This window comes from Panthera uncia, chromosome E1, assembly GCF_023721935.1.
Source record: "Panthera uncia isolate 11264 chromosome E1, Puncia_PCG_1.0, whole genome shotgun sequence".
In the NCBI taxonomy this organism is placed as follows: Eukaryota; Metazoa; Chordata; class Mammalia; order Carnivora; family Felidae; genus Panthera; species Panthera uncia.
In genome coordinates this window covers 16,703,537-16,730,343 of record NC_064814.1, presented here as the reverse complement: position 1 = coordinate 16,730,343, position 26,807 = coordinate 16,703,537, and the positions used below count along the sequence as shown (strand labels likewise).

The 26,807-nt window shown below is 53.6% G+C and overlaps 3 protein-coding genes across 17 annotated transcripts in view; 2 read left to right on the top strand and 1 right to left on the bottom strand.

Moving 5' to 3' along the window:
* STRADA (STE20 related adaptor alpha) overlaps positions 1-5,980 on the top strand; it is a 28,607-nt gene extending 22,627 nt beyond the window's left edge. For all 13 annotated transcript variants that reach the window (XM_049636350.1, XM_049636353.1, XM_049636349.1 and 10 more), the window contains 5 exons: positions 1,481-1,652; positions 2,175-2,279; positions 4,194-4,435; positions 4,741-4,783; positions 5,067-5,980. In XM_049636350.1, the coding sequence (XP_049492307.1) occupies positions 1,481-1,652; positions 2,175-2,279; positions 4,194-4,435; positions 4,741-4,783; positions 5,067-5,219 (715 nt within the window). In that variant the 3' untranslated portion in view covers positions 5,220-5,980. The remainder of the gene's footprint in view (positions 1-1,480; positions 1,653-2,174; positions 2,280-4,193; positions 4,436-4,740; positions 4,784-5,066) is intronic.
* Positions 5,981-9,489: 3,509 nt separating this feature from the next.
* Positions 9,490-11,637, top strand: LIMD2 (LIM domain containing 2). The gene is made up of 4 exons (XM_049636362.1): positions 9,490-9,572; positions 9,762-9,806; positions 9,888-10,027; positions 10,103-11,637. The coding sequence occupies exons 1-4, from the start codon at positions 9,531-9,533 to the stop codon at positions 10,260-10,262; spliced, it is 387 nt and encodes a 128-aa protein (XP_049492319.1). The 5' UTR covers positions 9,490-9,530; the 3' UTR covers positions 10,263-11,637.
* The window catches only part of MAP3K3 (mitogen-activated protein kinase kinase kinase 3), a 63,142-nt gene continuing 47,128 nt past the window's right edge, over positions 10,794-26,807 (bottom strand). For 2 of the 3 annotated variants that reach the window (XM_049636333.1, XM_049636334.1), the window contains 10 exons: positions 25,222-25,355; positions 22,354-22,427; positions 20,336-20,403; positions 20,037-20,129; positions 19,235-19,426; positions 18,348-18,496; positions 17,571-17,702; positions 16,978-17,107; positions 16,470-16,647; positions 10,794-15,357 (listed from right to left, as the gene is read on the bottom strand). In XM_049636333.1, the coding sequence (XP_049492290.1) occupies positions 15,129-15,357; positions 16,470-16,647; positions 16,978-17,107; positions 17,571-17,702; positions 18,348-18,496; positions 19,235-19,426; positions 20,037-20,129; positions 20,336-20,403; positions 22,354-22,427; positions 25,222-25,355 (1,379 nt within the window). In that variant the 3' untranslated portion in view covers positions 10,794-15,128. The remainder of the gene's footprint in view (positions 15,358-16,469; positions 16,648-16,977; positions 17,108-17,570; positions 17,703-18,347; positions 18,497-19,234; positions 19,427-20,036; positions 20,130-20,335; positions 20,404-22,353; positions 22,428-25,221; positions 25,356-26,807) is intronic. The other variant, XR_007459130.1, reaches the window with a different exon arrangement.

Sequence of the window (26,807 nt, the reverse complement as noted above, 5' to 3'; positions counted from 1 at the left end):
GGGATCTGTGCCCAGGAGCCCTCAAGTAAACAGGGGAAGGGGAGAAGGTTGACTGAGGTTAGTGAAGTCAGAGTTTAAATCAAAGCTTGGGATTTTGTCCTTGCCTCTGACTTGGTAGAGCATTTAGCCTATCGGTGCCAACTTTCTCTTTACTGAGCAGCTCGGTCCTGAGTGCTGTGTGAGAAGAACATCTGGCATGGGTCTCTGTGCCCCACCCCCCCTCCTTCCTTGGAGCACCTAAACTTGCGTGTGTGCCCCACAGTCAGCCCTGTGCTGAGAGGCTGCGGCGAGGGGCTGCTTAATAGATGGTATTAGGAAAAGACACTCACAGTAGGGAAGCTGGACCCTTACCTAATTCCACGTACAAAGGAGCACTTTTCAGATGGATTAAGGCCTAAATGTCTGATATAAAACTACAGACTTGGATAGAAGGAAATATTTTTGTGACCTGAGGCACAGAAGAATGTCTAGATATTTTAGAAGCACAAAACAACATATGATGGATTTGATTATATCAAGATTAAAGATATCTCTCTGAAAAAGAACACCATGGACAAAATTAAGAAATGGGTGACAGCGTGCAAGATGTTAGCTGTGTCTAGAACACACAGGAGATTAGTAACAAGGAAATTATGTGAATCAATAAGAAAAGGATAAGCAAAGCAACAGAAAAATGAGCAAAGGGTTTGAAGTTTATAGAAGAGGAAACCCAAAGGACTCTCAATATGACCAGACACTCAAATCTAATAAGAATCAGAAAAGCAAATTAAACAGGAGGATGTCACCCTACACACCTGAGACCAGTGTCATTTGGAGGCTGGCTGAGGCCCAGCGTGGTGAGGTGGGGTCTCCTGACCGCACAGTGGAAGATGGCCCAATGCAACCAGTCAGGGTAACTCGGCACTGGGACCGTTGATGCTGCTCTGGGGGTACGCCCCAAAGAAACCCTCACACAGGCCTCTCAGGGGACATATGTAGATGCCATCATTCATATCCATGGTGGTTAGAGGCAGCATCAATGTTCCTTCCTGGAAGAAGGGGTCAGTAGAAGTGTTCAATCCCACCCCAGAGTGCAGGTGGCGGTTAGAAGCAAAGGTTGGTTGTATACAGGTGGCCACATGGATGGATCTTACAAACAGCACTGAGGAGTGAAGGAAGGATGGGATGCATAACACAGTACCTTTAGGTAAATTGAAAATATATGGATATCACACCATGATCCGCTTTATAAGAATACCCACAGATTCAAAGCAGTGGGCTGTGAGCCTAAAATAACTTTAGCAAAATATAAAGATTTAAAATCTGGTGGTATGTAAATTGGGTCATGCTATTTTCTCTTTTTTTATGCATGTATTATATTAAAATGTGTTTATGTGTATATAATATTTACCTAGTATGTGAAGATCAGAGGTCTGTGACGTGAAGGGCTCCTGTGGCCCCGTGACACCCTCTCTCTGCTCCCCACCCCACCCCACCCCAGGAGCGTCAAAGCCAGCCACATTCTGATTTCCTCGGAGGGAAAGGTCTACCTGTCTGGTTTACGCAGCAACCTCAGCATGATCAGCCATGGGCAGCGGCAGCGTGTGGTCCACGACTTTCCCAAGTACAGTGTCAAGGTTCTGCCTTGGCTCAGCCCAGAGGTCCTCCAGCAGGTCTGTGGACTGAGTCCTGAGAAGCCCCTATCCCTCACCAATTCACAGTTTCCCTAGGGAGCCCTCAGGAATTTCCCCAGATGGGAGTGCTCTGCTTCTGAGTGGAGTAAGGGGTTCCAGAGGGAGGGGTTCCCTGCTGGTAGGTGGACCCGGGAGGCCTCTCAGCCCATTGCACATGGTGGTGTTTCCCCTCTGTGGGGTCCCAAAGTGGACCTAATGCTATTTCAGTTCCCTTCAGAGACCTTCCTTATAGGAAGAGTGAGCATTCTTGAAATACTCGGTGCTCTCCACATCCTTCCACTAAGCAGGAGTATGGGGACCCACACTTCTCCCTGGTTGTTACACAGCATCATTCATTCCTTTACAATATCAGCTACTCTTCAGTAGTACAGGCAAGGAAAGTGGGCTGGATTTGAGACAGATACGGTCTTCCTCCCCTCGGATGTTGCCCCATGCTGGTCTCTTCTAAGAACAACTGTGGCTACAAAAGGAGTGATCTGTGGCTTTTTTCTCCTGACTTAGAATCTGCAGGGTTACGATGCCAAGTCTGACATCTACAGTGTGGGAATCACAGCCTGTGAGCTGGCCAATGGCCATGTCCCCTTTAAGGATATGCCTGCCACCCAGGTGAGCCCTCAGCCTGTTTTCCTTCTTACCTGCCCACCACTGCCTTCCCCTGCTGTGGGAGGGGACCCTGGAGAAGGAGAGCCCAGGAGCAGGCCTGCCACTGCCTGTTGCAGGGCCTGGAGCAGGTGTGCAAATGGAGGCCCACATACCATGTTGTCTACTTAGATGAATTTCATAAATTTACAAAAAATAAATTTCCGTCCTACCTTGATAAATATACCTGGAAGGCCAGTTTCTAATTTAGAGTTCTCAGGCTTCTCGGGTTCTGTGCTACCATATTCTGGCCAATACCTTTGGAACCTCCAGCCTACAAGTTCAACATCTGTTCATGCCCCTTACAATGACTGTCCTTTGGCCACTCCTTGGCACACACAGCCAGTGGCATAGTCTACCTTTGGGAGACAGACCAGGGAAGAGGCTTATCAGGCTTTATCAAGTCTAGGAAGCAGACTTGGGTCATTTCAGCAAGAATTACCTGAATCCTAAGTATCGAGCATGATCTAGAACTGGGAGGGGGTGGAGGGGTGGAGGCTCTGAGTGAGGCTCTCCCTTGAACCCACAGACTGCCCTGTGGGAATAGGGGCAGCTAGAGAGTGGCCAGAGGGGAGCTCTGTAGAGCAGGGGATCCAGGGAGGCTTCTGGGAGGAGGTGACATTTGAGTCTTGAAGGCAAATAGTAATTGTTTGCTGTGTGAGGAATGGGAACTAGAAGGAAACTTAGGCAGAGAGAACAGCATGTGCAAAGACCCAGAGTCAAACAGGGATAGGATCTGGGGAATAGCAATGGTTACAAATAGCTGAAGTACAGGTGCTTCTGGGGGGCTGCTGGGTGATGTGGCTGGAGCAGGAAGCCAGGGCAGAGCATGAAGGACTTTGTGTGCCACACCTGGGCATTTGGTTCCTGTCCCAAACCACATGGAGAATTGCTGAAGGCTTTTAAGCCCAGGAGCGATAGCATCAGATACATATTTCAGAAAGATCACAATAGCAGGTAGATTAGATCTAGCAGACTCATTAGGAGGGTATGGAAACCTCAGTAAGAAATCTAGAAAATCTAAGTAAGAGAGTCACAGAAAGTGCTCAGGCAAGGCAGAAGGCTATTTAAGGTGAATGAGAGGTACAGGAGCTGCACTATCCAATAGCATCTTCTGAGGTAGTGGCAGCGTTCTCTTATCTATGCTGCCCAGTACAGTGGCCACTAGCCACTGTGGCTGTTGAGCATTTACAGTGTGGCCAGTGAGGTTGAGAAACTGAATCTTAAACCAAATTTCATGTAAGTATAAATAGCTACATGTGGCTGGTGGCTGCCACATTAGACAGCACAGCTCTAGAGAGACTTCTGGGTTCTGGCCCGGAAGTTCAGGAGGACAACCCCAAAGGCAGCAATCCCCAAGCTGGGGCTGTTTTGCATGTGTGGCATCAGAGGACTTTGTGGCACAGCTGCCCAAGCTTAGTCGGCCCTTGGGCACCCTGCTCCCGTGCAGCGACAACCCAGGGCGTGCCTGGCAGGCGCTGTGTAACACACCCCTCCCGAACCACCTGGGCACAAGAGACTGGGGCTGGACTCCAAAGACAATGACCTGACAGCCGCCTTCACCCTAGGGTGAGTGCTCTACAGTTAAAAGGACGTGAAGAAGTCTTATAAACGGGAGAGAAGACAGGGACCTTCCTTGCAGCCATGGCGGAAGGGTGCATTCTTGCAGGCCCTCTCCTCCTCTTCCCTTTGGCTGAGCTGGGGTATGGCTGCGGAGCCAGTGGCCAGCATACCTTTGAGAAAACTAGACTTACTCCGCTTTTCTTTTCTCTGCTCCCCTAAACCACACTTGTATACTGGGAAAAGTGTATTTGTGAAGAAACTCCATAGATCTTCCAGGGCCCCCCCCTCCAGCCCGCGTCCTGGCTCTGTCCTCCCCAGATGCTGCTGGAGAAGCTGAATGGCACCGTACCCTGCCTGCTGGACACCAGCACCATCCCTGCCGAGGAGCTGACCATGAGCACCTCACGCTCAGCAGCCAACTCTGGCCTGAGTGACAGCCTGGCCACCAGCACCCCCAGGACCTCCAATGGCGACTCGCCCTCCCACCCCTATCACCGCACCTTTTCCCCCCACTTCCATCACTTTGTGGAGCAGTGCCTTCAGCGTAGTCCAGACGTAAGGTATTTCCTGTGGGCTGGGAGCTGGGCTTTGTGGGGGGCAGAGAGGGCCTGGGGGGTCGAAGGCAGGGTTTGAGAGGGTTCATCTGTTCTGTGGAGGGCTGGGTTCCTGGAGGAGTCCCGAGCTCCTGCGGCCAGAGGGATCAACACAACGGTTTGCTAAGAAGCGACCTGGGTATCTCAGGCTGTTGTTTCTTCTAGAGCTGAGGGAAGAAGCAGAGGGAGCCTGGGGATAAGGTGTGAGCAGCAGGATTCGGGAATCCTGGGGCACAGGGGTAATGCTGGGCTCTCCTCCCCTTTCTCCACAGACCAAGTGCCAGTACCCTCCTGAACCACTCTTTCTTCAAGCAGGTATGGTAGCACTCTCCTGAGGCTCCCTGGGATTTTCTTCTTGCCTATGCTTCTAACGACCCTCAACCCCCTTAGCTTCGGGGTCCTTAGGTGTTCTCTCCTCCTCCCTTTGAATCAAAGAGAAATGCCCAGTTTTCTGAAGCCCCTTAAAGGCGCTGTGCCTTCCTCTCATAGAGATTCTTGGCTCTAACAGTCCAACTGTCACGGGGCCATAGTTCTTGCCTGATGGTGTCCTGGGACCCAGAGCAACAGGATCCACCCCTAACTGCCTCTCCTCCCTCAGATCAAGCGGCGCGCCTCAGAGGCCTTGCCTGAGTTACTTCGCCCTGTCACCCCCATCACCAGTTTTGAGGGCAGTCAGCCTCAGGATCACAGCGGGATCTTTGGCCTGGTAACAAACCTGGAAGAGCTGGAGGTGGACGACTGGGAGTTCTGAGCCTCCGAAGAAGGTGCACGTTCTCAGTCCTGGAACATGTGAGCCTCAGGGGCCCTTTCTGAGGGCCGGCCACACTCCCACCCTCCCGGGTGCAGGTTGGGTAGAAAAGACATTTCTGCCAGGAGAGTTGGCCGCTTACTCACTGGGAGAGAAATTCTTGGAGAGAAACCTTTTTTACTGCTCCAGGACTTCTGAGACACCCGGGAATCCCAGCAACCGGTGATCAGAGGCCAGAAATCTGACATTCCATCCTGGGAGTTCAGGCAACCTCTTCAGAAGAAAGAGATGCTGTTCTGGCCCTGGAAGGCTAAAGGCCAAGCCCAGGGTTTGACTCCTTGACCTGGGGACTGTGTGACTTCCTCTTCTCACTGTAGCTGTCCTACCAGCCTATTGCATTCTCTCCCTCTGCTCTCAGATCTTAGAGGTCCGTGGAGGGGTAAGCAATAGGCCACCTGCCCCCCCTGTCCAGCCCCCAGGCCTCTCCCTGGTAATTGAAGGGAAGGGCATTTTTTTTTCTTGTTAAGCACCAGGTCAAGGCTGGGGCAGTCCATCCTCACCCCTTTCATCACTTGTGCCCCAACACCTAAAGCCTTCCCATAGTTCATCTGTGCAGCTCATCCCTTTCACACCATCTTACTGCCTCCTGCCAGCCTCCTTGAGGCTTTCTCCAAGGCCACAGTGTCTTGCCTAGCCTGAGGACTTAAGTCCTTATGCCACGTTAGTTTCATTGCCAGAACAAATTAAACATTTCAGAGAACCCATTGGAGAGTGGCATTGCTGTGTGCTGGCCTTACAGGCTCAGATGGGAGTCCTTCAGTGCCACATTCTGCCATCCAAGAGTGGTCCCACGGGTGCACGTGGAAGCCGTGACCGCTTTCATTAGATAGCCTCACAACATGCCAGTTTCTTTTAAAACCCGTAATAGATGTATCACCTGACTATTCATTTTAGCCTGTGGCCATCAAACCACTTTGGGGCTGGGAAGGTCTAGGTGCTAAAGACCAGCCCTTCTACGTGTGGGACCACTTCTGGGCCGCTAGGAGTCCAGGCAGAAGAGGCTTACCTTTGGCAGGAAACGAGGTAGAGGGTTTTGTTTTGTAACATGACTTTGCAGTGTCTCCTTACCGCTGGAACTAATACCCAAAGAGCAGGTAACCTAAGAGCCAGACCTGTCCCCTCTCTGTCATCCTGGCTAGTGGCCGGCAAGGGTGGGAAGACTCTGACCTGGGTCTCCATGGTGCTGCCTGGCCTGCAGGTGCATGGGCCTGGCGAGCCCCCCGCTCCCCCCCCCTGCCCCAGCCCAGGCACTTCAAACTTCAGGTGAAGGAAGTGCCCCTCCCTCTTCTCTGCTTGAAGCTGCTTTGAACCATCAAATGCTCTCACTTTCCCTTCCCTCAGAAATTGTAACTCCAGTTTAAAAGAAAAATACCACCCCCCCCCCTTCCTTTGGGCAGTTACAGCAGTTGAGGTGAAGGGAACGATCCCATCCCCACTATGAGGTGGAGGCCAGGTCACATTTATTTCCAGCCTTCCTCCTTCCTTTTGCCCAGCTCTTTTTTTTTTTTTTTTCTTGAAACCTCAAGTTCCCCTTTCTCAACACCATTATCAGCCTGTTTTTCTTTCCTTCTGAACTGCTTTCTTCACCTTGCTCTCCACTCATCCTTAGTGCCCAGGCTGCCTGCTGCTTCTGTGGTAGCTGTCTGCAGACCCTACCACCTCTGGGCCCAGGCTGCTGCTGGGTGTCTGCTGTCCACCCAGCCTGCTCCCTGCTGCACCTTGGTGCAGCAGGGCGGCAGCCTTTGAGAATTTGATGACCTCTGTGCCAGCTGCCGGGAAAGATGCACACAACACAATTTTTGAAGTTACACACACACACACACACACACACACACACAAACCATCATGGGAGTCCTGGGCCTACAGCTCCACCCAAACATATATCTCCTCTAGGGAGAAGTGGGAGGCTGGGGAGGAAAGCCAGTTGCAGTGTGGGGGCCCTGAGGGAGCCAAGGGAACAGCTAGCTGGGGGCTGGGGAAGCCTGCTGCCTCCCTCCCTCCCCTGCCAGGCACGGAGGCGCTGAGTTGTTCTGTTCCCTGATGCTTGTGTGGGCTGCGCTCTGGAGCCACCAGTTCTATTCCTGCCACAGTGTGGGAACAAGCTATGTTTAGGGCTGTGTGGTGAAACAGTTTCCAGCCAGACATCAGGCAAAGCCCAGCAGTCCCTGGGGCCATTTAGACCCCGATCTCCCAGCAGAGGTCATCCAAGAAGCCAGGGCCCCACGTGTGGGGCACAGCTGAGGCTCCACCCCGACCAGGTGCCAGCCACTTGCCTCCTGGGTGCCTTGGACCTGTGCTGTGTGCTGGAGGCACGGCAGCCGGCTGGGCCAGAGGGGCTGGAGGCCTGGCTTCTGGCACCGGCCCTGCTGCTCTTCACATCTTCAGGCCTCGCTCCCTTGTGTTAAATGGGGTCAGGGGACACCGAGATTTGCTTGTTTGACGGATGTAAATTTCCTTCCCTGAAGGGGGGAGCCCCTGATTTCTCGCAGGCAATAGTGCCCGCCCGCAGGAACCTGGGGTGACTAATGCCACAAAAACCGGCCACAAACGTTTTAGGACGGCGGGCCTTGGAGGGCTGCTGCCTTTGGTGATCCCGGGTCCCTTGTCTATGGGGTCGCGCGAGAAGGCGCTGGGGAGTGGGGGTGGTCCACTGGACCTCTCGTGTAGACTGGCACTCGGTGAGCCCGCGCCCCAAGGTGACAGGACACAGGGGCGCCGGGCCTCGCAGCCTCGCGTGGCTGGACCGCGTGCCAGCCGCCGCGGCCACCTTCCTCAGGCGGCCGTATGGGGGCGGCCCCTGGCGGCGGGAGGACTCCGCGGCCGGCGGGGGCGTGGGAGCCGGGACCGGGCCGCCCCCGCGGGGTCTGTCAAACCTCAGCGCCCACGGAGATCCGGGCGGGCCCGAGGGCCAACCGGGGGAAACTGAGGCACCTAAAGGCCCAGGGGCACTCCGGTTATCCTTTTTCGCCCCAGGGGCGTCGCCGGGAGCGCCATTTGTCCCGGGATCCCCCGGCATCTCAACCTGAACTCGTCCGCGCCCGGAGGCGTGCGGTATCCTCCGGCTCCAGTCCCGGCCTCGGTCGGGAGCGGACCTACCGACGGGGCGGCGGGCAAAGCGCGGGGCCCGCGGGGATGGTGCGAGTGCCGGGAGCGCGGGGTCGGGGCGGGGGGCAGACAAAGGCAGGGGATGGCGAGCGAGGGAAAGACAAAGCGCAGAGGGGGTCGGCGGCGGCGCGGGGGCCCCGGAGGCGGCTCCGGGCGCGGCGGAGCCAATGGGCGGGCGCGGGGCGGGGGCCGGCGGGGGCGGTGCCGCGATAAGGCGGTGGCGGCGGCGGCCGCACGGGGACCACTGGCAGCGGCGGCAGCTCGCGCCCGCGCCCTCCTCGCACCCGAGGCGCCCCCCGGAGACCGACCCCCCACCCCGCAGCCCAGGCCGGGGCCCCGGTGAGACCCGCGGACGGGCCGGGGAGGGGGCCTGCATCCGCCTCACGAACCCGGGCGCCGAGGTGGGGGTGCAGGCGCGAGGGCCGCCGCCCGCGGGGGTCCCGACGCCCAGCGCCTGCGCCCGTCGCTCTCGGCCGGGGCTCCGGGACCAGCGACCGTCCTCCCGGGCGGGCTTCCAAGCGGGGACGGGGCCGAAGCCCCATGGTGGGGCCCGCGGGGGTACCGGGTCTAGGGTCCCGTCCTCGCGGGCCCCGGAGCCGAGAAGCGGGGCGCGCGGGCGGCGGCTCGGGCGGGGCTGGCGGCACGGCCGGGGAGCGCTGTCCAGGGGCTGGGCCGGCCGAGCGGTGGGCGCCCGCGGCCTCAGCAGCGTCGGGCCGGGGTCAGGCGGGGCCAGCGGATTCTCACCGAGGCCCCGCCTGGCCCGCCTGCCCCTGACCTCCCCTCATCCAGGCGGGGTCCCGGGCGGCTCACGGCGGCTGCGCGGTGCCCCCTCCCCGGGCCGCCCCGGCTCTCTCCGTTCTTCCCCCACACCTGGTTAAGCTCAGGGACCCCTGCCCCTCGGGGAGCAGCGTGGGGGGCGGGCGGGCGAAGGGGGAGGTGGGTGGGGGGCGGAAGTGGCAAGACCCAGAGCAACAGGAAATGACTTAGGGAAAGTCCCAACCGCAGCCCCCCAGCCCCCTGCCTGTAAACACTCCCACCCCACCCTGCAGGCTGGGGAAGGGCTTGTGGGGCCCGACCCACCGACTTCCCCTTGCAGAACCCAGCGGGTGCCGCGTCTCTACCTGGGGCCTCCATCACCTCCACCGAGCCATGTACCAGGCTGCAGGAGCTGCCCAGGCCACCCCCTCTCATGTAGGTGATCAGCGGGGTGGGAGACCCCCGCCGCCGCAGGCGTCTGGCCTGGGGGTGAAGGGGTGAGGGGCGGCGGGTTTGCCTGCCACCCTTTGCCCCGCCCCCATGCCCCTGGGATCTGGGCCTGTGACCCCAGCAATGATCTGGGGCATCCCTCCTGACCTGGCCCTGACTGGCCCTCTCCCATAGGAAGCCAAAGGCAGCGGTGGCAGCAGCACTGTCCAGCGCTCCAAGGTAGGGCCCTGAGACCCGGGTGTTGGGGGAGAAGGGGATGGGCATGCGTCAGGCCCCCAGCTGACTCTCTCCCCGGGACAGTCCTTCAGCCTTCGGGCCCAGGTGAAGGAGAGCTGTGCCGCCTGCCAGAAGACCGTGTACCCTATGGAGCGCCTGGTGGCGGACAAGCTCATTTTCCACAACTCTTGCTTCTGTTGCAAGCACTGTCACACCAAGCTGAGGTGCGCCCTTGCCCTGCCCCTGCCCTCGCCCGCCAGCCCTCACCTGACCTGACCACAGTTGTTCTGCTTCTGCAGCCTGGGCAGCTACGCAGCACTGCACGGGGAATTTTACTGCAAGCCCCACTTTCAGCAGCTGTTTAAGAGCAAAGGCAACTATGATGAGGGCTTTGGCCGGAAGCAGCACAAGGAGCTCTGGGCCCGCAAGGAGGTGGACGCCGGCACCAAGACGGCCTGAGGCCCCTCTGCTGTCCACCCCCTCCGTAGAAGAGGGCCTGGAGTGGGGCAGTGGGAAGGGTGGGAAAGAGATTGGACCTGGGCTCCGGTTGGGGGGCAGGGTGGGAGGGGGATAAGGTCATCTTGCTCAGGCAGAGGGTTGGGGGGGGCAGAGCTCCAGGATTCTTTCATTCTCCCTGGGGGTGGGTGGTGGTGGTTTGGGAATCAGGATTGGGGGTTTCTCACCACCCTGCTTCCTACTTCTTTCAGCCTACCCCACCTCACCCTATGGCCCCCTGGGAGGTCCCCAAGCCCAGCTTCCCTATCTAGGTGCCTTTTCTCCAGCAAGGAGTCAGCATGCCCCCCTCAGGGTCCCAAGCTCCCTCACTGCCACCTGGGGCCCTCTGTGGCCCCCACATCTCCCCATCTACCTCTGCCCTTAGCCTGGTCCTGAGCCATGGAGACTGGAGGAAGGAGAGCCAGCGTGCCCTCGCTGGGCCTCACAGAATGCCCACCAAGGCCCTGTGGGGGAGTGGAGGGGGAAGTTGATTAGCCCTGCCCCCCCCCCCCCCCCCGGCCCCATAGGCGAGGCAGGGCATGCCCAGTGGGGCTGGGGACCCATCTTGCACCACCGGAGTCAAGAAGCGGAAGCTAAAGCACCGCCAGGCTGAGAGCCACAGAGACTGGCTGGGTGGGGGCTGGCATTGGCCATGCTCCCCTCCTCTTGTCCCCTATTGCTGCCGGTTCTGACTGTTGCGATCAACCCTGTTTTAAACATGTTTTAACAGATCCTGACTCTGTATTATGTGGCCTGATGGGGGGCTTTGTGGCAGGAAAGATACAGACTAGTCATGTAGAGGTGACAGGGGACATGGTCAGCCTAGAGCACTCCTGGACTTGATTGGGGTGGGATGGGGCTGAGAAATGGGTGTCAGGGAAATACCAGCCAGCCTGAGAAAAAGGGGGTGCTCCTTTTTCAACAGCCAGGTGTCCATGCTGTCGTACCCAGAGTGGCTTTAAAACTGAAACTCCACGTCGGTTGAAAAATTGAGGTCAGGCTGGGGTGCCTAGCTTGCTCAGTTGGTAGAGCATGTGGCTCTTGATCTCAGGGTTGTGAGTTCAAACCCCACATTGGGTGTGGAGCCTATTAAAAAAGAAGAAGGAGGAGGTCAGGCCATCAGCAGGTGATGTGGAGCCCGGCCTCACTGCACTTAAGTATATTATTGCAAGGCAGAACCCTTCTTGTCCTTGCCTAGACCCCCTTTGCCCTAGAAATCAACAAAGGCTGGTGGAAACCAGCAGATTCAGCAAGTGCTGTTAAAGGGTTTCTGGTTCTCTGTGCCCTTCCCCATCTGTTATCTTCCCCTTGCTTTTTCAAGCTCTGGGGAGTGGGGCAGCCATGGTCACTCCCATGTAGTTCAAGGAGAAACAGCTCCTGTGCTGCTCTGAGGGACACCAGTTTACAGCAGGGCGAATACTGCAAGCTTGGAGGAACTGAGACCCACCCCACCCCCAGCGGATTACAGGCAGGAAATCTGGGTTGTCCTGTCTCAGACCCAACTGTCCTGATTTCCCCCAAACTGCCTGTGGGCTACCTGAACTGATGGAACAAGAGGGCTGACTCCTGGGGGATTTGCTGCCACCACCCCATACAACTCAAGTTCCTAAATGACCTCGTGGCCATAGGACAGGATAGGAAGCTGGGACTCAAATTCCAGTGGCAGATGGGCCACTGTGCTGTGTTGGGGTGGACCCTGCCCCTCGAAGCAGTAGAGCTACCACTCAGCAGAGTTGGCACTGGGTCCTCAGCATGAGAGCTGATAGCCTCATGCAAAGCAGGCCCAAATTCTGCACTGGAGGTCTCAGGTGGGGACAAGGACAGTCTCTCCTGGCTCTGAGCTAAGCACCAGCAGCAGGCAGACCAGGGGGAGATGCCAGAGAGGTGGCTCCTGGAGGTACCTGAACTCTGCCCTGCAAGGATATGGCTCTGGGGAGTACATACCTGCAGCGGGATGACTACTAGATGGCCACAAAAGTCCTGGGAACCCAGCCAGTGGTGACACTTGGGTCAGGTGGGGCTGACAGTAGTATACCACCTTGATAATCAGCTGCGATAGAAGCACCCTCAGCAGAGCTCCTGGGAGTGGGGGGAAGAGGGGAGCCACCTCTGAGCTAACAGTGGTACCAGTCAAGTCATCCCCTCCTAGGACCCCTCTTGGAGTCAAATTTCCTGCTGAGGGACCCAAGCTGGTTGTCGGGCACCATAGCTGGCTCCTCCCAGGCAAACACCTACTCCACACCTCAACCAAAAGCATTTCCACAGGACCCCTTGGGTATAAATGATCCCTTTTATTGTAAGTAATGCGCGACACTGGCCTGGCTTTGCACTGCAAGCCCTCGGTCGAGATATAGTCAAATAACTATGGCTGCAGGTTCTTCTGCACGATCCACAATTCAGACACAGACACAGAGTGAGGGGGACGGGAGGGGCATGGGAGGGGCAGGAGGGTGGCAGGGTGTGGACCGTCCCCAGCCTTGACCTCTCCGTGAAGGTTTGGCCAAGGCTGGCATAGCCCATGGAATGATGAGCAAATGGCAGCATGGCCCTTCCCACAGCAAGCCTGGGGCTGCTAGGGGGCTGCCTTTCAGAATCTTTGGGCCCAGGCTGTCCTAGGCCCACAACTTGTCATCTGGGTTAATTAATATAAAGACAATAAATTAAAATTAAGCAACAGCTTGGTCCTGAGGATGCTGAGCCAGCATGTCCACAGTTTTTGGCACAAAAAAGTCAGGGTCTTTTGTTTTTTGGAGTGCAGCGTTTGTCGGCTTGTTTGTAAATTCACTTTTAAAACCCATTCCCTGTGAGGTAAGACCCCGGGGCGTGGGGCTCTGTGAGAGCCTGAAGCTGGGACACACAGAGTCGTCTTGCGGCAAGGGCACTGTGCTCTGTTTCCTCTTGGGGCACAGGGACTGGGCACAGGGATGTGGGCCCAAGAAGAGTGCTGCAGCCGTCAGGACGGGGTCGTGGAGAGGCCGAGCTGCCATCTGGCAGCTTTGGTCAAGATGAGGGGCCAGTCCCCACCCTGGGCAAGGGCCGAGGTGGCGACAGGAGCACATTGCTCACTGTCTTCACAGGGCTGGGCTGGAGGTGCCTGACAGGCCCCTGACGGACAAGGATGGAAACAGAGGGGCCTCGGCCCAACTGGCACCGTGCAGCACACATTCCCGCAAAACCAGCTGCTTTCATTTTCTCTTCTCTCTCTCGAGGCGTCCATCACCTGTAACAATCTAGAATTGATATATATAAAAACCATCAAATATGATCTGAGATATAAATTAACAAGTACAAGGCCTCACATTACATGATGTGAAAAGGCTAAAAACAGCGATAGAAACTACATTCATAAAAGTGCATCGTCAACATACAACGAAGGCTTTGGCTTGTTCTGGTGCCCGTGGGGAAGTGGGCATGGCTGGCAATGAGCTGCCTGGCACTAATCCCCAGCTCCCTGGAGAGACCCATCCCTGGGCACTGGCTTTGTTGTTGTTGTTGTTGTTGTTCCTTTAATGACAACTCCCAAGGAACTGGGTTTTGGGAGGGAGGAGCTCTAGCAATAGGCACATTTTGGAGGGGAGGGGCCGGAAGAAAGGACCAGCGCCCAGGCTGAGGTAAATAAGGCCAACTCTAAGCTGCTTGGAGATACTGGCTCCCCGACCCCTGCTACCATTCCTCCTCCAAGAAGGGAAAGGGGCTGAGACCTCATGGGGGAGGGCAAGGCTGGCCAAGGAGGAACAGAGACGGTAGTCTGGGACACAGTTGGTGACATCATATGGGCTCTCCCTTCTACCAGGGAGGGCTCTGGCCTAGCAGGGTCACAACTCACAGACAACCCGATACAACTTCCCTGGCTATCCAGAAGAGCCTGCCCAGGGCTCAGGGCGGCTAGTGGGGTCAGGTGCCCTCACCATGCTGTTCATCTTCCTTTCTGCTCCAGTGGGGAGACAGGTGCCAGGTCAGGAACACAAAGGCCATTACCTTCAGCTCTTTCCAATCCAGCCCAAAGGCCCAAGCCCATAACAGGGATACTCAGAGCCCAAGGGCACACAGAGTCTCCAGTTTAGAAACTGGGTACAGCATAAGAGTGACTCCAACTTGTAAAACAGAGACAATTGCATTGACAAAACTGGGTCTCCCCACCTCGAGTGGGGGAGTTCCACATCTCAGGCCCCTGCTGGGGGTGGGGGAGGGGTGCAGGGTCATGGGAGCAGGCAGGATGGGCTCCTCCTTCCCTGAATAAGGCAGCAAAACATTTGCTTCATTCATCTTTGGTAAAGGACAGGGACTGGCAAAGCTGGCCTGGGGGCTCTGGGGAGAGCACAGCCCAGGCCTCTGCCTTCCATTGGGATGCTGGGCTTGACCTCAGGCTTGGGTGGGCTCATCCAGCCCAGAGACACCCTGGTGGTCTCCAGACATGGGGAGGAGAAACAAAATAACACTCTGCATGAAAGTTAACACTATTCAGACCCTTGTGTCTGTCCTGTGCCCCAAGACCCTTGGGGCTCTGGTGCCGACTGCAGTGTCAGGACACAGCCCTGAGGGTAAGGCCCTCAGTGCTTTGCACACTTTTCCTAGCCCCTTCCCCTCCACACTGAGCTTAGGATGCTGGAGCTCTCGGGTCTGGCAGGCTGGGGGCTCCCAGTCCTTGAGGCCGCAGCCACCCCACCCTGGCTCTGAGCCCCAGCAGTGGAAGGGGCATAGACAAACGCTGGTTGGACTGGAGCTCCATGGTCCACAGCCTTGCCTGGGAGAAGCAGCAGCTTTGCTGAGCCCCACAGCAGCCCCATGCCTGTGCAGCAGGGGCGGCGGGCAGCAGCGTGCCTTAAGAGCTCAGTACACGAGCTGTGCAAAGTGGTGTGTGAGCAGCTCCTCGGCCGAAGGTCTCTGGCGAGCCTCCACAAAAATACGCCTCAGGAAGTCCCGGCCGTGCTCAGAGATGTGGGAGGGCAGCTGAGGATTTGTGGGCTGGGTGGCAATCTTGAAAATGGCGGCCATGGCTTCATACTCTGCCCAAGGTGGTTTCTCTGTCAGCATCTCTACCACAGTGCAGCCCAGGCTCCTGGAGAGAGAATCCCACGTCACCCCTTGGCCAGTCCCAGGCTCCCTAACCTGCCCATCGCCGTGGAAGGAGGTGCCTTTCTCAGAAAACCCTGAGGCAGGATGGACCAACCTGAGGGTTGACATCTCTGTAGAGAGTCCTCAAAGCCAGAAGAGGCCTCAAAGCACTGTTGGCCTCATCTACATGGGCTTCATCAACCAATACCCATGCAGGGGGGTCTTGAGATTGGGGAAGAGATCCCTTAGGCATGGACAGAAAGAGCTCTGAGATAACCGTATTAGTCTCCTACTGCTGCTGTAACAAATTACTATGAGCCCGGTGGCATAAGAACACAAATTTATTCTGGAGACCAGAAGTCTAGTAGAACTAGTCTCCATGGGCTAAGGTGAACATGTCAGCAGGGATGGCTCCTTTCGGAGGCTCTGCTTGGAGAGGCTGCCAGCACTCTTTGGTTCATGTCCCCTTCCAGCTTCTTGCTTCCACTGTCACATCACTTGCTACCCACTCTGGCCTGCTGCCTCTCTTTTGTAAGGACCTTTGCAATTATTCTGAGCCCACCTGGATAATCCAGGATAATCTCTCCATCACAAAAGTCTTAAATTAATCCTATCTGCAAAGGCCCTCTGCCACGTAAGGAGACATTTACAGGTTATGGGGTCAGTACGTGGGCACCTTCAGGGAACCATACCCAGCCTACCACAATGACACTGTGAGGGGAAGAGATGCTCTCACGACCTCCAGGCCCTTTCAGAGGATGGACATAAAGTTAGGGCGAGCAAGTGCAAGCCATCTGAATGCTAGGAAAGGAAGAAGCTTGCTAATATTTAGAGACTGACCCAGGCCTTCAGAATGGGTGCTACTTCCTTTAGGGATGTTTTCTGTGGCCTAAGTTCCCAGCAATAACAAACCGGTGCTATCTGGGGTTAAAACGCAATGCATTTGTCCTATGGGCTGCTGCAGGCACCCACTTCCCTGCATATGACCCAGCTGCCAGGAGGGGAGCCTCCTCTTCCTCCCACCACACTGAAACATTTCAAATGAGCTCATTTCTAGGTTGGAGTCACTACAGACCAGACACAGATATGCCATCCCAGCACGTCCCCGGCACTCACCACACGTCTGCCTTCCTTCCGTAGCCCTCACCGCTGATCACCTCAGGGCTCATCCAGTAGGGTGTGCCCGTGACCGAGCGCATGCCCGTGCCCGACATGCAGATGGTCTGCAGGCGCTTGCTGGCCCCAAAGTCCCCCAGCTTCACGTTCCCGGCAGAGTCTCGGAGGATGTTGGCTCCTAAGGCATGAAAGAACAGAGGCTGCCACCCTCTGGGCATTTTCTACCATCCACCCTTTCCCCCCACCTTCCCAGGTCACAGGGCTGCTGGAGAGGATGGACTCTACCATGAATTGGACATGAATAGAAACACGCTATTGGCTCAGCCCTACAGCATGAAATGATCATCACCAGGGCCAACAACTGCACAACACCCAACAAGTATTTTCCCAAAGTGCTCAACCAATCTGCACCAATCCCCCAAAGAAGCAATTAAGGTCCCACTTTTCAGAAAATCCAGAATTCTTAAGTGGTCAGGTCTTGGGGACCCCACAGCTTGTGCCTGCTCACCCTTGATGTCTCGGTGAACGATCATGTTGCTATGCAGGTAGGACATGCCCTCCAGGATCTGCCGGGTATACTTGCGAGTCACACTCTCTGTCAGAGCTCCGTAGGCCTTCAATTGGTCTTTCACTGAGCCCTACAGCCACAGGAGTCAGAGGGAGTCAGCTCAGGAAGGGGTAGGAAGGGGCAAGGCTATTTCCAGCCCCCAGCATTGTAGCAGGAGCGATTTAGCCACCCACCATGAGCAATGCACCAGGCTTTGCTTGGAGAACAATATGAGGCAGCCCTTCCGTCAAGCAACGTGTGACCCGCATCCAGAAGGGAAGGCCCTCTGCACCAGCTACAGGCAGTACTTACTGGACGGTGCAATCACCCTGTAAGCTTCGGGTCAGGGTGACCTGGGACACTTCACATCTCACACCATCATTGTGGCCAGATGGAGGACCCCCCCTGACTTTTGAGTATCACCTCACCTTCTTCCCTGAGCCTCCGGTATCTCAAGTGATCAGAAGCATGTCCAAGGGGCCCCTCCCCCGGAGCCCACGGCCCAAGTCTGGCCCTCCTTTGTGTGTGTCCCACATGCACCAAGGAGCACATACCCCTGGCATGTACTCCATGAAGATGGTCAGAGTCTTCTCGGCGCGGTCCCGCAGGCAGCCATAGTACTGAACTATGCGCTCGTGCTGCAGGTTCTTCAGCAGCTGGATCTCACACTCCAGGGCACTCACCTCCTGTGGGAGGGGCTCAGTGGTCACCTTGGCTTCCAGGGTCCTGGCTCTGCCCATGTGGGATCAGCTCAGCTTCCCTAGTAAGTGACTTTAGAGGGGTCTGTCTGCCTCGGGAACTTCAGCTGGAGCAAAGGAGTCTCTCCCAACTGGCCCTTGGACACAACGCTGGGTAGCCCATGGGACGGTAGCATTCCCATGCTGGAAGAGGGCAGGCAGTGGGGTGGGAGAATGGGCTGTGGTGCTTAGTTACGGTAACTGCTGTATTTGTCCACTCGGACTGGAGTACAGGCCACAATCACAGTTGAACTCCAAAGATAAGCTCCTTCCTGGACTGAGGGCTGAGAGAGACTGTGCATCTGGTGAGCGTGGCCAGGACTGGCCACTGCCTCTCCATTTGGGTGGTTTGGTACTTTGGCATCAAATTAGTTCCTCATACCTAATCCCTCCCCTGGAGGGTTTGATGCTCTTTGGACCACAGTCCCTTTGCCCCATAGCCATGGCCAGAGTGGAGAGCAAGGGAACTTGGGAAGAAGAATAATGGGGGAAAGATCCTGCAGCATCTCGAGCAATTAGTTTATGCAACAAGACAGGCATTTTTATTGGGGAGGGGGTGGGGGACTGTAAGCCAGACCATGCGAAAGGCAGTACCTTGCTTGTCTCAGGGCTGTCTGGGTCAAATTGGACCTGTTTGGAAGCAAGTTCACGTCCTGTGTCCACGTCATAGCACAAATAGACCCTGCCGAAGGCACCCTGGCCCAGGAGCTTCCCACGGCGCCAATTGATGGGGGCACTAGGAGCTACAGGAGAATGGAAGGAAAGAGCATTAGCTCGGGCACATTATTTACTGAGATGTTGCCTTGGTTTCCAGAGGCTTTGTGATGGCACCTCTGGCTCAAGACCCCCTCTAGTTCTCAGCCCAACATCCCCACCCACCTGGAGCAGGCCCAGTGCCCCAATCAGTTGGACCATTAGGCCCAAGTCCTGAGAAGCAGATGATTAGCTAACGTCATGGTTAAATGCTCCTCTGCATTGATCAAATATCTTTATTTCCTAAGTCCCTAAATATTTTTTTAAGTTTATTTATTTTGTGTAGGGGGGCAGAGAGAGAGGGAAAGAGAGAATCAATCCCAAGCAGGCTCCGCACCATCAGCACAGAGCCTGATGCAGGGCTCGAACTCATGAACTGTGAGATAATGACCTGAGCTGAAACCAAGAGTCAGACGCTTAACTGACTGAGCTACCCAGGCGTCCCCCTAAATATCTTAATACGGCAAGGACCAAGAACACTGCTCTTCTGGTTAAACATGGTCAAACTAGAGACCAGAGAGGGGAAGTGGCTTGTTGCACAGCAGTGGACTGAGGCCTAAGGCCTAGGGGATCTGCTGCTGACTCACAGGCTCTTTCAGTGTGGTGAGGATGGGCCAGAGCAGCTTGCTGCTGAGCTGAACAAGCCCGGTGGACCACCGGTCTCCTGCCCTGCCGCTTGTCTGAGCACCCCCTGGGCAGTCTCCTCCTAGCCAGGGCCCACTCCTCACACTTGGTAGGCACGTTCCTCTCCTGCACAGAGAGGGCATTCTCGCTGTCCGCGCTCCGCAGGCGCCCTCTGGGGTCCAGGTACTGCACTGCCAAACCCATGTTCTCGCCATTTGTGCTCAGGGAACGGCTGGATGGCACCAGTGTAAAGAGGTTGCCTTGATGACGCCGTATTCGGGGAAATGTTCTTCTGCCTGAAGGAGTGCAGGGGCCAGAGAAGAGCAAGTCAGACCCCTGCCCACCAGGCTAATTGTGCACGTCACATCATTCACCGTCACCATTTGCCCTTTCACCTAACTCAAGCCAGAATGGTTCATGTCACAAGCACCCTGAGAATCAGGACAAAAGCAGGAATTAGAAGGCAGCCACAGATGGCTCAGGAAGCCCTGGCCAAAGGGAAGGCACGGGGCTGGCCCTCGGGTGCCACATCACTCACAAGGCCAATCCACTGCTGAAGTCTGTCTTCCCTGGCATGGTAATCCCAAATCAAACCTTTGTGGAAGCTCCATTCTGTCTGCTGCCATGGGGCAGAAGAGGGCGCTGGAGAGCTGGTGTCATGCAGCACGCTCAGACAAAGGACAGTGTTCCCAGTGCCAGCATCTTGGTTTCCAAATGCCGTCCTTTCCCCCATCTCCCCTCAGTCTCTAGTGCCTCAAGTCTGGGCACACTTTCTCAGGAATAAAGGAAAGAAACATGGGGTCTGGGGTGCCCGGGCCCAGCCCCTGGCAGTGCTTTTGTGTGGCAAAGCTCTACCTGAGTCCGTTCTGAGAGAGCCAGCAGGGGGCAGGGTGGAGGTGCACTCACCCTCATTGTAGTCCTTGTGGTGCACAGATACGTGGTAGCGCCGGGGGTAGGTTCCACCTTTGACCCCTTTGTCATACAGCTGAGTTTCCCGATCTGAATAAGATAGAGGAATCGCTGGTTTCTGGGTAGATCAATGTGAGTAAGCCATTTAAGCCCCTATGTCACCTGAGACCTCAGGACAGCAGGCCCGAGGAGAACTGAGGTACAGTCCTGGCTTCCCAACTCAGCTAGCAAGAGTAGAATGCCTGCAGCCCCACCCGGAAGCCCTGTAGTACTCATCCAGACTCTGGGGAACTCACCAGAGAACTCCTGTCTGTTGTCGGGGAAGCTCTGGGCTCGGGACATCCTCGATTTCCGGAAGGATGGGCTGGAAAAAACAAAACGAAATCACGACGTGGACATCGGCTCAGTGTACTTCAAAAGGCTGCCCACTAGGGCAGAAGGCAGGATATCCAGATGGACTCCCTTTTCTAACTCCCTCCCGCATCACTATATGGGATAGAAAACCCAGAAAACAAGATATCCAAACTGCTTAGCTGTTTGGTATGGAGTCTTGTTCTCACAGTTTGGGAAGGAAGCAGAGTTTGAGAGAAACGGCCCTCTTCTGAGTTCAGCCTTCTACTACTTTCTCTTTACTAGTCTGAGGCCCAAATCTGACAGAACTTTGAATAATAAACCCCTCCAGGCCTCCCAAATTCCACCTTGGCAGCACAACACTTTCCCTTCTTGCCCATTCCTCCCACCTTGGTAACAGGGGAAGAGTTGAAAAAACTCCCTTGTCCAGGGCAGTAATAAAAATAGCAACAACACCAAGCATCTTCCTTTCAGACTAATCACCACCATCCCATTTTAGAGATGGAGAAACTGAGGAATAGAGAGGTTAAGGGACTTGTCCCAAGCTATTGGACTTCTACTTGGTGGAGCTGGGCTCTATATGGCTCCAGATCCCATAAAGAGGAGGAGAGGAAAGCCCTGTGCTTTAGGCTGGGCCTCAAGGGAGTAAGTCCAGGTCACTGGGTTTCACTCCCAAGGGAAAGAAAACAAAGTATTGAAGGGGCAGAGGAAAAACCCAAGAACCAAGTGGGTACATTTAGCTATCTTTCCTAGCATTCACCTGAAGGGTCTTCTCCCTTACATGTAAGTGCCTTTTGAGAGAGCCACAGGTCAGAAACGGTCAAGGCAATGACACAGGGGCCGCCCCCTACTTCACAACTACTAGATTTTCTGTAGTCTTGTCCCACTGCCCACCCCACTCCCCACCCCTGCTCAGCCACAAAGCTTAGGAGATAACCCAAAGCCAGAGTTGGTCCCTGTCCTGGCAGAGCCTACAGTTTGTGGCAGTAACTCCTGGCACTTTTGCCTGGGCCTTCTTGCTACCCTGGCTGAAGAGCAAGCCCCTGACAAGGCTACGAGCTGGACACTAGCAAGTAACTATGACTGAATTCTATGACATCTAGAGGGAAGACACTGCTCATCAGTTTTCAGATCTGTTAGGAAAGACATAATACAGATCTGGCCATAGTCACAAGGTCAGTACCCATATGAACAATCAGTTACAGGGAAAAAAAAAAAAATCTCAAACCTGCTCCAAAGCCTCTGACCACAGCCCTAAACCCAGCCAGACATGATCAAATGTGTTATTGGAAATAACAAGGTCAAGGTGAGAGGCTGGCTGGATAAGTGCTAAAGCCAACTCTAAACATACCCCTGCCGATGGGTGAATCAGCTCCACAGAACCATTTGGTATGTAAAAGATAGCACTTGTTCCCTCCCCAAGTGTGTGAACAAAATTCCACACCAAGCAGCATGGTAAGCTAGGCAGTCTGGATATTTTGTTTTCTGGTTTTTATAGCCCAGTGTCTTATTCTGCCAGAAACACTTGGAGGAAAAAAAATAAGGTAAACCCATAGGTAACAATTCAATTTTGTCCCCAAAACACTGAACTTCACTGCTTGTCAGGCCAGATCACAGCAATGAGGCCAAGCGCACGAGAGCAGCGTGTATATTATACAGAACCTCAGAACATGTCAAGCACTCAGAATAACAGAGCAAGCATTTAATACATGTGAATTGCTATCATGAGCTTCTATGACATTCATCAAACTATACAAACATAACATTCTTCACGGTATTTGAAAAATTAAGGAGATGGCTAGGAATCCCAGAAAGAGATTTCTTTCCCAGAAGCATGATGCTTTAACCATGGGTCTGCAGACCAGTGTCTAGATCAGAGACATACTAGCTAACTCTATTTCCTCAGCCCACCAGTTCCAAAAATGCCTACGCACTAACCCGCAGAGCAGCCACAGTCCCGTACCTGTCGGCTGACCTGTCCAAGGATTGGCAGCTTCCTGACAAGGAATTTTCAGCACTGCTCAGAGGATCCAACATCTGCAAGGCAAGTCATACAATAAAACCCAATCCCAGCCAGGTGACTCAGGGCTTTACGGCCCAGCCAAGTCCAGCAAATGGTGCTTTTTGTCAAAATATGAAAGTGCCCTTTCTCTGCCTGTGCAGTGGGAAGAATAATTAGGAAGGTACCATTCTCCCCCATAGTCTGAAAGGCAAGTTTCCAGGAGTGAGAAAAGTGCCTGGCCAGCATCCCAAGGAGCTCTGCCAGGAGAGCAAAGCAGAGATGCTACTTCTCCTGTTGGCATTTTGTTGGCTCGTGAACATTGGGAGCCTGGCGATGGAGCTGGTACTACCCTGCAGAGGCTTCCAGTGCATCTGGGTGGGACTGTAATGCTTCTGTTTACACTCCATGATTTAAAATTTATAAAGACAAGTATTGTCCTCGTTTCACTGACAAATCACTGCAGGTCTAGAAAGGTTAGGAGAATTGTTTAAAGTCATGAAACTAGTTATTATACAGCTGATACAGATGAAAAATTTCCTAGTTCCTGGTTCTCATATACAAGCAATAAGTACCTACTATGTAAATTAAAGTGTTTCTCTGGCCCTTGGTCGAATGCAGTAATAAAAAGCCTTCAGATTAGTTTTTTCTCCAACTAAACTCCCTTCATTTAGCCTAAGGGGGTATTCCCTATCAGCGTATTCATTATCTGAGAGACAAAGTTAAAAATTACATAGAGAAGCAGAAATCAGACTTATGAAAATTCACTAACAACTTTCATAAAATTAGTTTCCAACTCAAATTATCTCTTCCTATTTAATGCTAGGGTCCATCTTGCCCATAATTTCAAAGTGAGACCAGTTAACAGAAGAAGAATGTGCGAGTACAATAACATGGCAGGTATGATGAAGGAGGAATACCAAAGGTTCAAAAGGGGCCTTTGGAAAATTCACTGAATCCTGTGAAGTCTTCTGTAAAAAAGGATAATTTTTTTTAATGTTTACTTATTTTTGAGGGGCGCCTGGGTGGCTCGGTTGAGCGTCCAGCTTCGGCTCAGGTCATGATCTCACGGTTCGTGGGTTCGAGTCCCGCGTTGGGCTCTGTGCTGACACCTCAGAGCCTGCAGCCTGCTTCGGATTCTGTGTCTCCTTCACTCTCTGCCCCTGCCTCACTCACTCTGTCTCTCTCTTTCTCAAAAATAAACATTAAAAAAAATGTTTATTTTTGAGAGAGAGAGCAAGGAGGGGAGGGGCACAGAGAGAGGGACACAGAGGATCTGAAGTGGGCTCTGTACTGACAGCAAAGAGGTCAATGCAGGGCTCCAACTCACAAACCGTGAGATCATGACCTGAGCCGAAGTTGGACGTTTAACCTACTGAGATGACCTGGAGCCCCCAAAAAGGACAATCTTTATGACAATGCTGAAGAAATCAAAGGGGAAGTCAAGGAAGTTACATTGTGTTAGCAAAATTTTTGATATAAAAATTAAGCCAAAAAATTTTACCTGAATCATGCTTTTGTTCATTCTAAAAATTAGCAAATAGATGCAACTATCTCCTTAATCTGATTAAAGAAAAAACAAAATAAACTTATCTTAGTTTCACTTTTCCAGAAAGGCCCAATTGAATATTCTTTCACTACATACATGTTTTGGTCTCCGTTAAGTGGATTTATCTTGAATGGTCCGTTACCAGGAACAATTCACTTTAGCTAAAGAGTCCGGGGCACCAGGGAAGGACCTATGCATTCCTTCTTTGGCCTCTTTCTAAAAGTCTGTCCTCTCTAGGAGTCTAATACTCCCACACCTTCTAGGGCTAGCCAGGTAAAACAAAGAAGTAAAAGGACCAGAATATAGGGCCACGGGGAGGGATCAAGACCAAAGGCAATAAACTCATTTGCAATCTGAGATTTTACACCCAAGTCACCTCTAACACAGCCAATGTCCAGAAGTGTTCTGGTTAAAGAAAACAGAAAGAATAGTCAGTAAAATACCTAAGAAGGCAATCCTTATCTAAAAGCACTCCATAAACATAATTTTATCTGGAAAGCAAGAGTTAACAGAAGAGAGAAGAAGCAGTGTAAAGGGCTTCTCACAGCCTGTATAGTTTGGATAACGCTTTCAGAGATTAGCTATCATGGGGAAAGAAAAGTTGTAAGAATCAGTTTTAGGGGAAAGAAAAGTTACAAGGATCAGTTTTTTTGTAAAATCCCTCACGTGATGGTGCTGGTCCTTCTACTGGACACTTTACTCTTAAGAAATCCCCCTTTCCCAGACCGACTCCTAAACATTTATAAGTGCAGATCCTTCTCTTACGCAATCAAAGCAAAGCTCTGTGACAAGACTTCAGAACGAAGCCAGAGATCTCGCTCTCGCTGAATTCACTAAGCTAAAATGTCATTTTCATCAAGCGAGCCACTAGTTAAAAAGTTAGCCATTGAAATGGGTAAACTGTTCTGGAGGACGTACCCTAGAGTGACCCCCACAATGAGTCACAGCCTTGTATAAACCCCTTCCCTTAAATAAGGGGAGAACTTGTAACTTGCTTCTAGTCAACAGACTATGGCAAAGAGGGTGGCATGTTCATTCCTGTGATTATGTTACATTTGATGACTCCATCTTTATGTTACATTTTATGATCCACAGACTGGAGCAAGAGATTCTCCTTCTGGCCTTGAAGAAGCTGCCATATTGTGAGAGAGCCAAATGGCAAGGAACTGAAGGTGATTTCTAAGAGCTCAGAGTGCTCTTAGTCGCTCTTAGTGACCACTGAGAAGCCCCTTTATAGCCTTGGTCTGACACACTCCAAGGCATATCCCGGACCCCATACTCACACACTGCTCACTGGTCTCTGGGATGAACTCCCCCTCGCTGTTGATGCTGGTATAGGACCCCTGCCGGGCAATGCGCTGCTGCCGCTCAGGCACATAGCCAGGGGGAGGTGAGCTTCGTCCAGGGTTCTGGGAGCCTAGAGCACAGAAACAAGATCTTTTACAACAGAGCCCAGGATGTGCCCTTGAGAGGAGCAGACACAGGACCAGGTGAGACCAAATGTCTGTTGCAGAGGCTGGTACAAGGTAGGAGCTCAGCAGAATTCCATTCGTTTCCTTCACTGTATGTGGCCGATAAAATGGGTTAGACTCAAGATCCATTCCACGCTTCAGGTATGCCTTCCTGCACTTTCGAAGTTAATCAGCTAAAAGCTATTACATCTAAGACCCCCTGGGGTCCAGCCAATCAGACGCACTTGTGTGAGATTGAGATGGCTTCCTGCTATTCCTACCGCTCCTGGACACAGTCATGGGACCCGCGGTTTTCCTGCTGCAGTGTTACCAGAGGCCCCACACCTGGTCTCCAGTTTTTCCGATGTCAAGACACAGACGCAGGCATCCTCTATGTATGTGGTGTGAAGCAGAGCAGAGGGGCACTGTGCTTCTGAATCTGGTAGCTTCCAGATTACAGAAGAGGGAGTAGCTCTGTGGTGTCTGTTTCTCTCTCTCTCCACCCTGTAAGCCAAGATGTGCACTAAATCTATTCTTCCTGAAACTAGTTAGAGTGGATTCTACTCTGTGCACCTGAACCCTGAGCAATACGTGCTGGGGTAAAAAGGTATTACACATCTGACCTAGAATGAACAAAAATGTCTCTTGTAAGGGACTGATGAGAGAAAAAGAAAAACCCACTTATTGATGAAATCCCCAGACAGGGATCTAAACTATCCCCAGACAGGATGAACTGCCCCAGTCTGTTACATGGAGTGCCTAGGTGAATATCCAAGAATGCAACATCCATTCTCTTCTTCACCAGCTGCCACTGAACTCTCCCCTGGTTTTCCAGGTAGGATGGGACTGACTCACAAGGCCAGCACTACAGACCCAGGAGGGGCTGGGGGAAAATAGCAAAGGTTTTCTGAGCTTTTATTTCCAGCCAGAGACTTTCACTTTTTCCAATACACATTGCTGCCTGCAGAGAGCCAGCCTTATTATCTGATGGGCAATGGGCCAGGGGCTATTGTGCACAGGCCCACAGCTTGGGGCAGGAAAGGGAAGTCTCCCCAAACCAATGGCTATCAGAGGAAGCAAATGGAAAAACCAGGAGTTGGCAGAACTGCCCCAGAGCATTTTCAGTTTTGTTTTTATCTTCAATTCAGAAATTGGGGGCTACAACAGCAGTCGAGAACAAGTAAGACAGGGACCTGAACAGGACAGGACACTGGACTGCAAGACTCACTGATGGCGCCCACATTTACCAGCAGAGACAGCAGTGAGCTAGACAGCACAAATCACAGCACTACGCAAGCAAGACCACTCAACTCAGGCCTTGGAAAGCAGGCATGGCAGGGACAGCAGGCTCTCTAGGATGCCCTTCCCTGGCATTCCAGCCCAATCTTGTTCTATTCTCATGAGGCCATTTGTGCCAA

Coding starts and splice junctions, on each gene's coding strand:
- LIMD2 (XM_049636362.1), top strand. CDS start 9,531: ATGTACCAGGCTGCAGGAGCTGCCCAGGCCACCCCCTCTCAT. Junction 9,573..9,761: donor CCCAGGCCACCCCCTCTCAT/GTAGGTGATCAG, acceptor CCTCTCCCATAG/GAAGCCAAAGGCAGCGGTGG. Junction 9,807..9,887: donor GCACTGTCCAGCGCTCCAAG/GTAGGGCCCTGA, acceptor TCCCCGGGACAG/TCCTTCAGCCTTCGGGCCCA.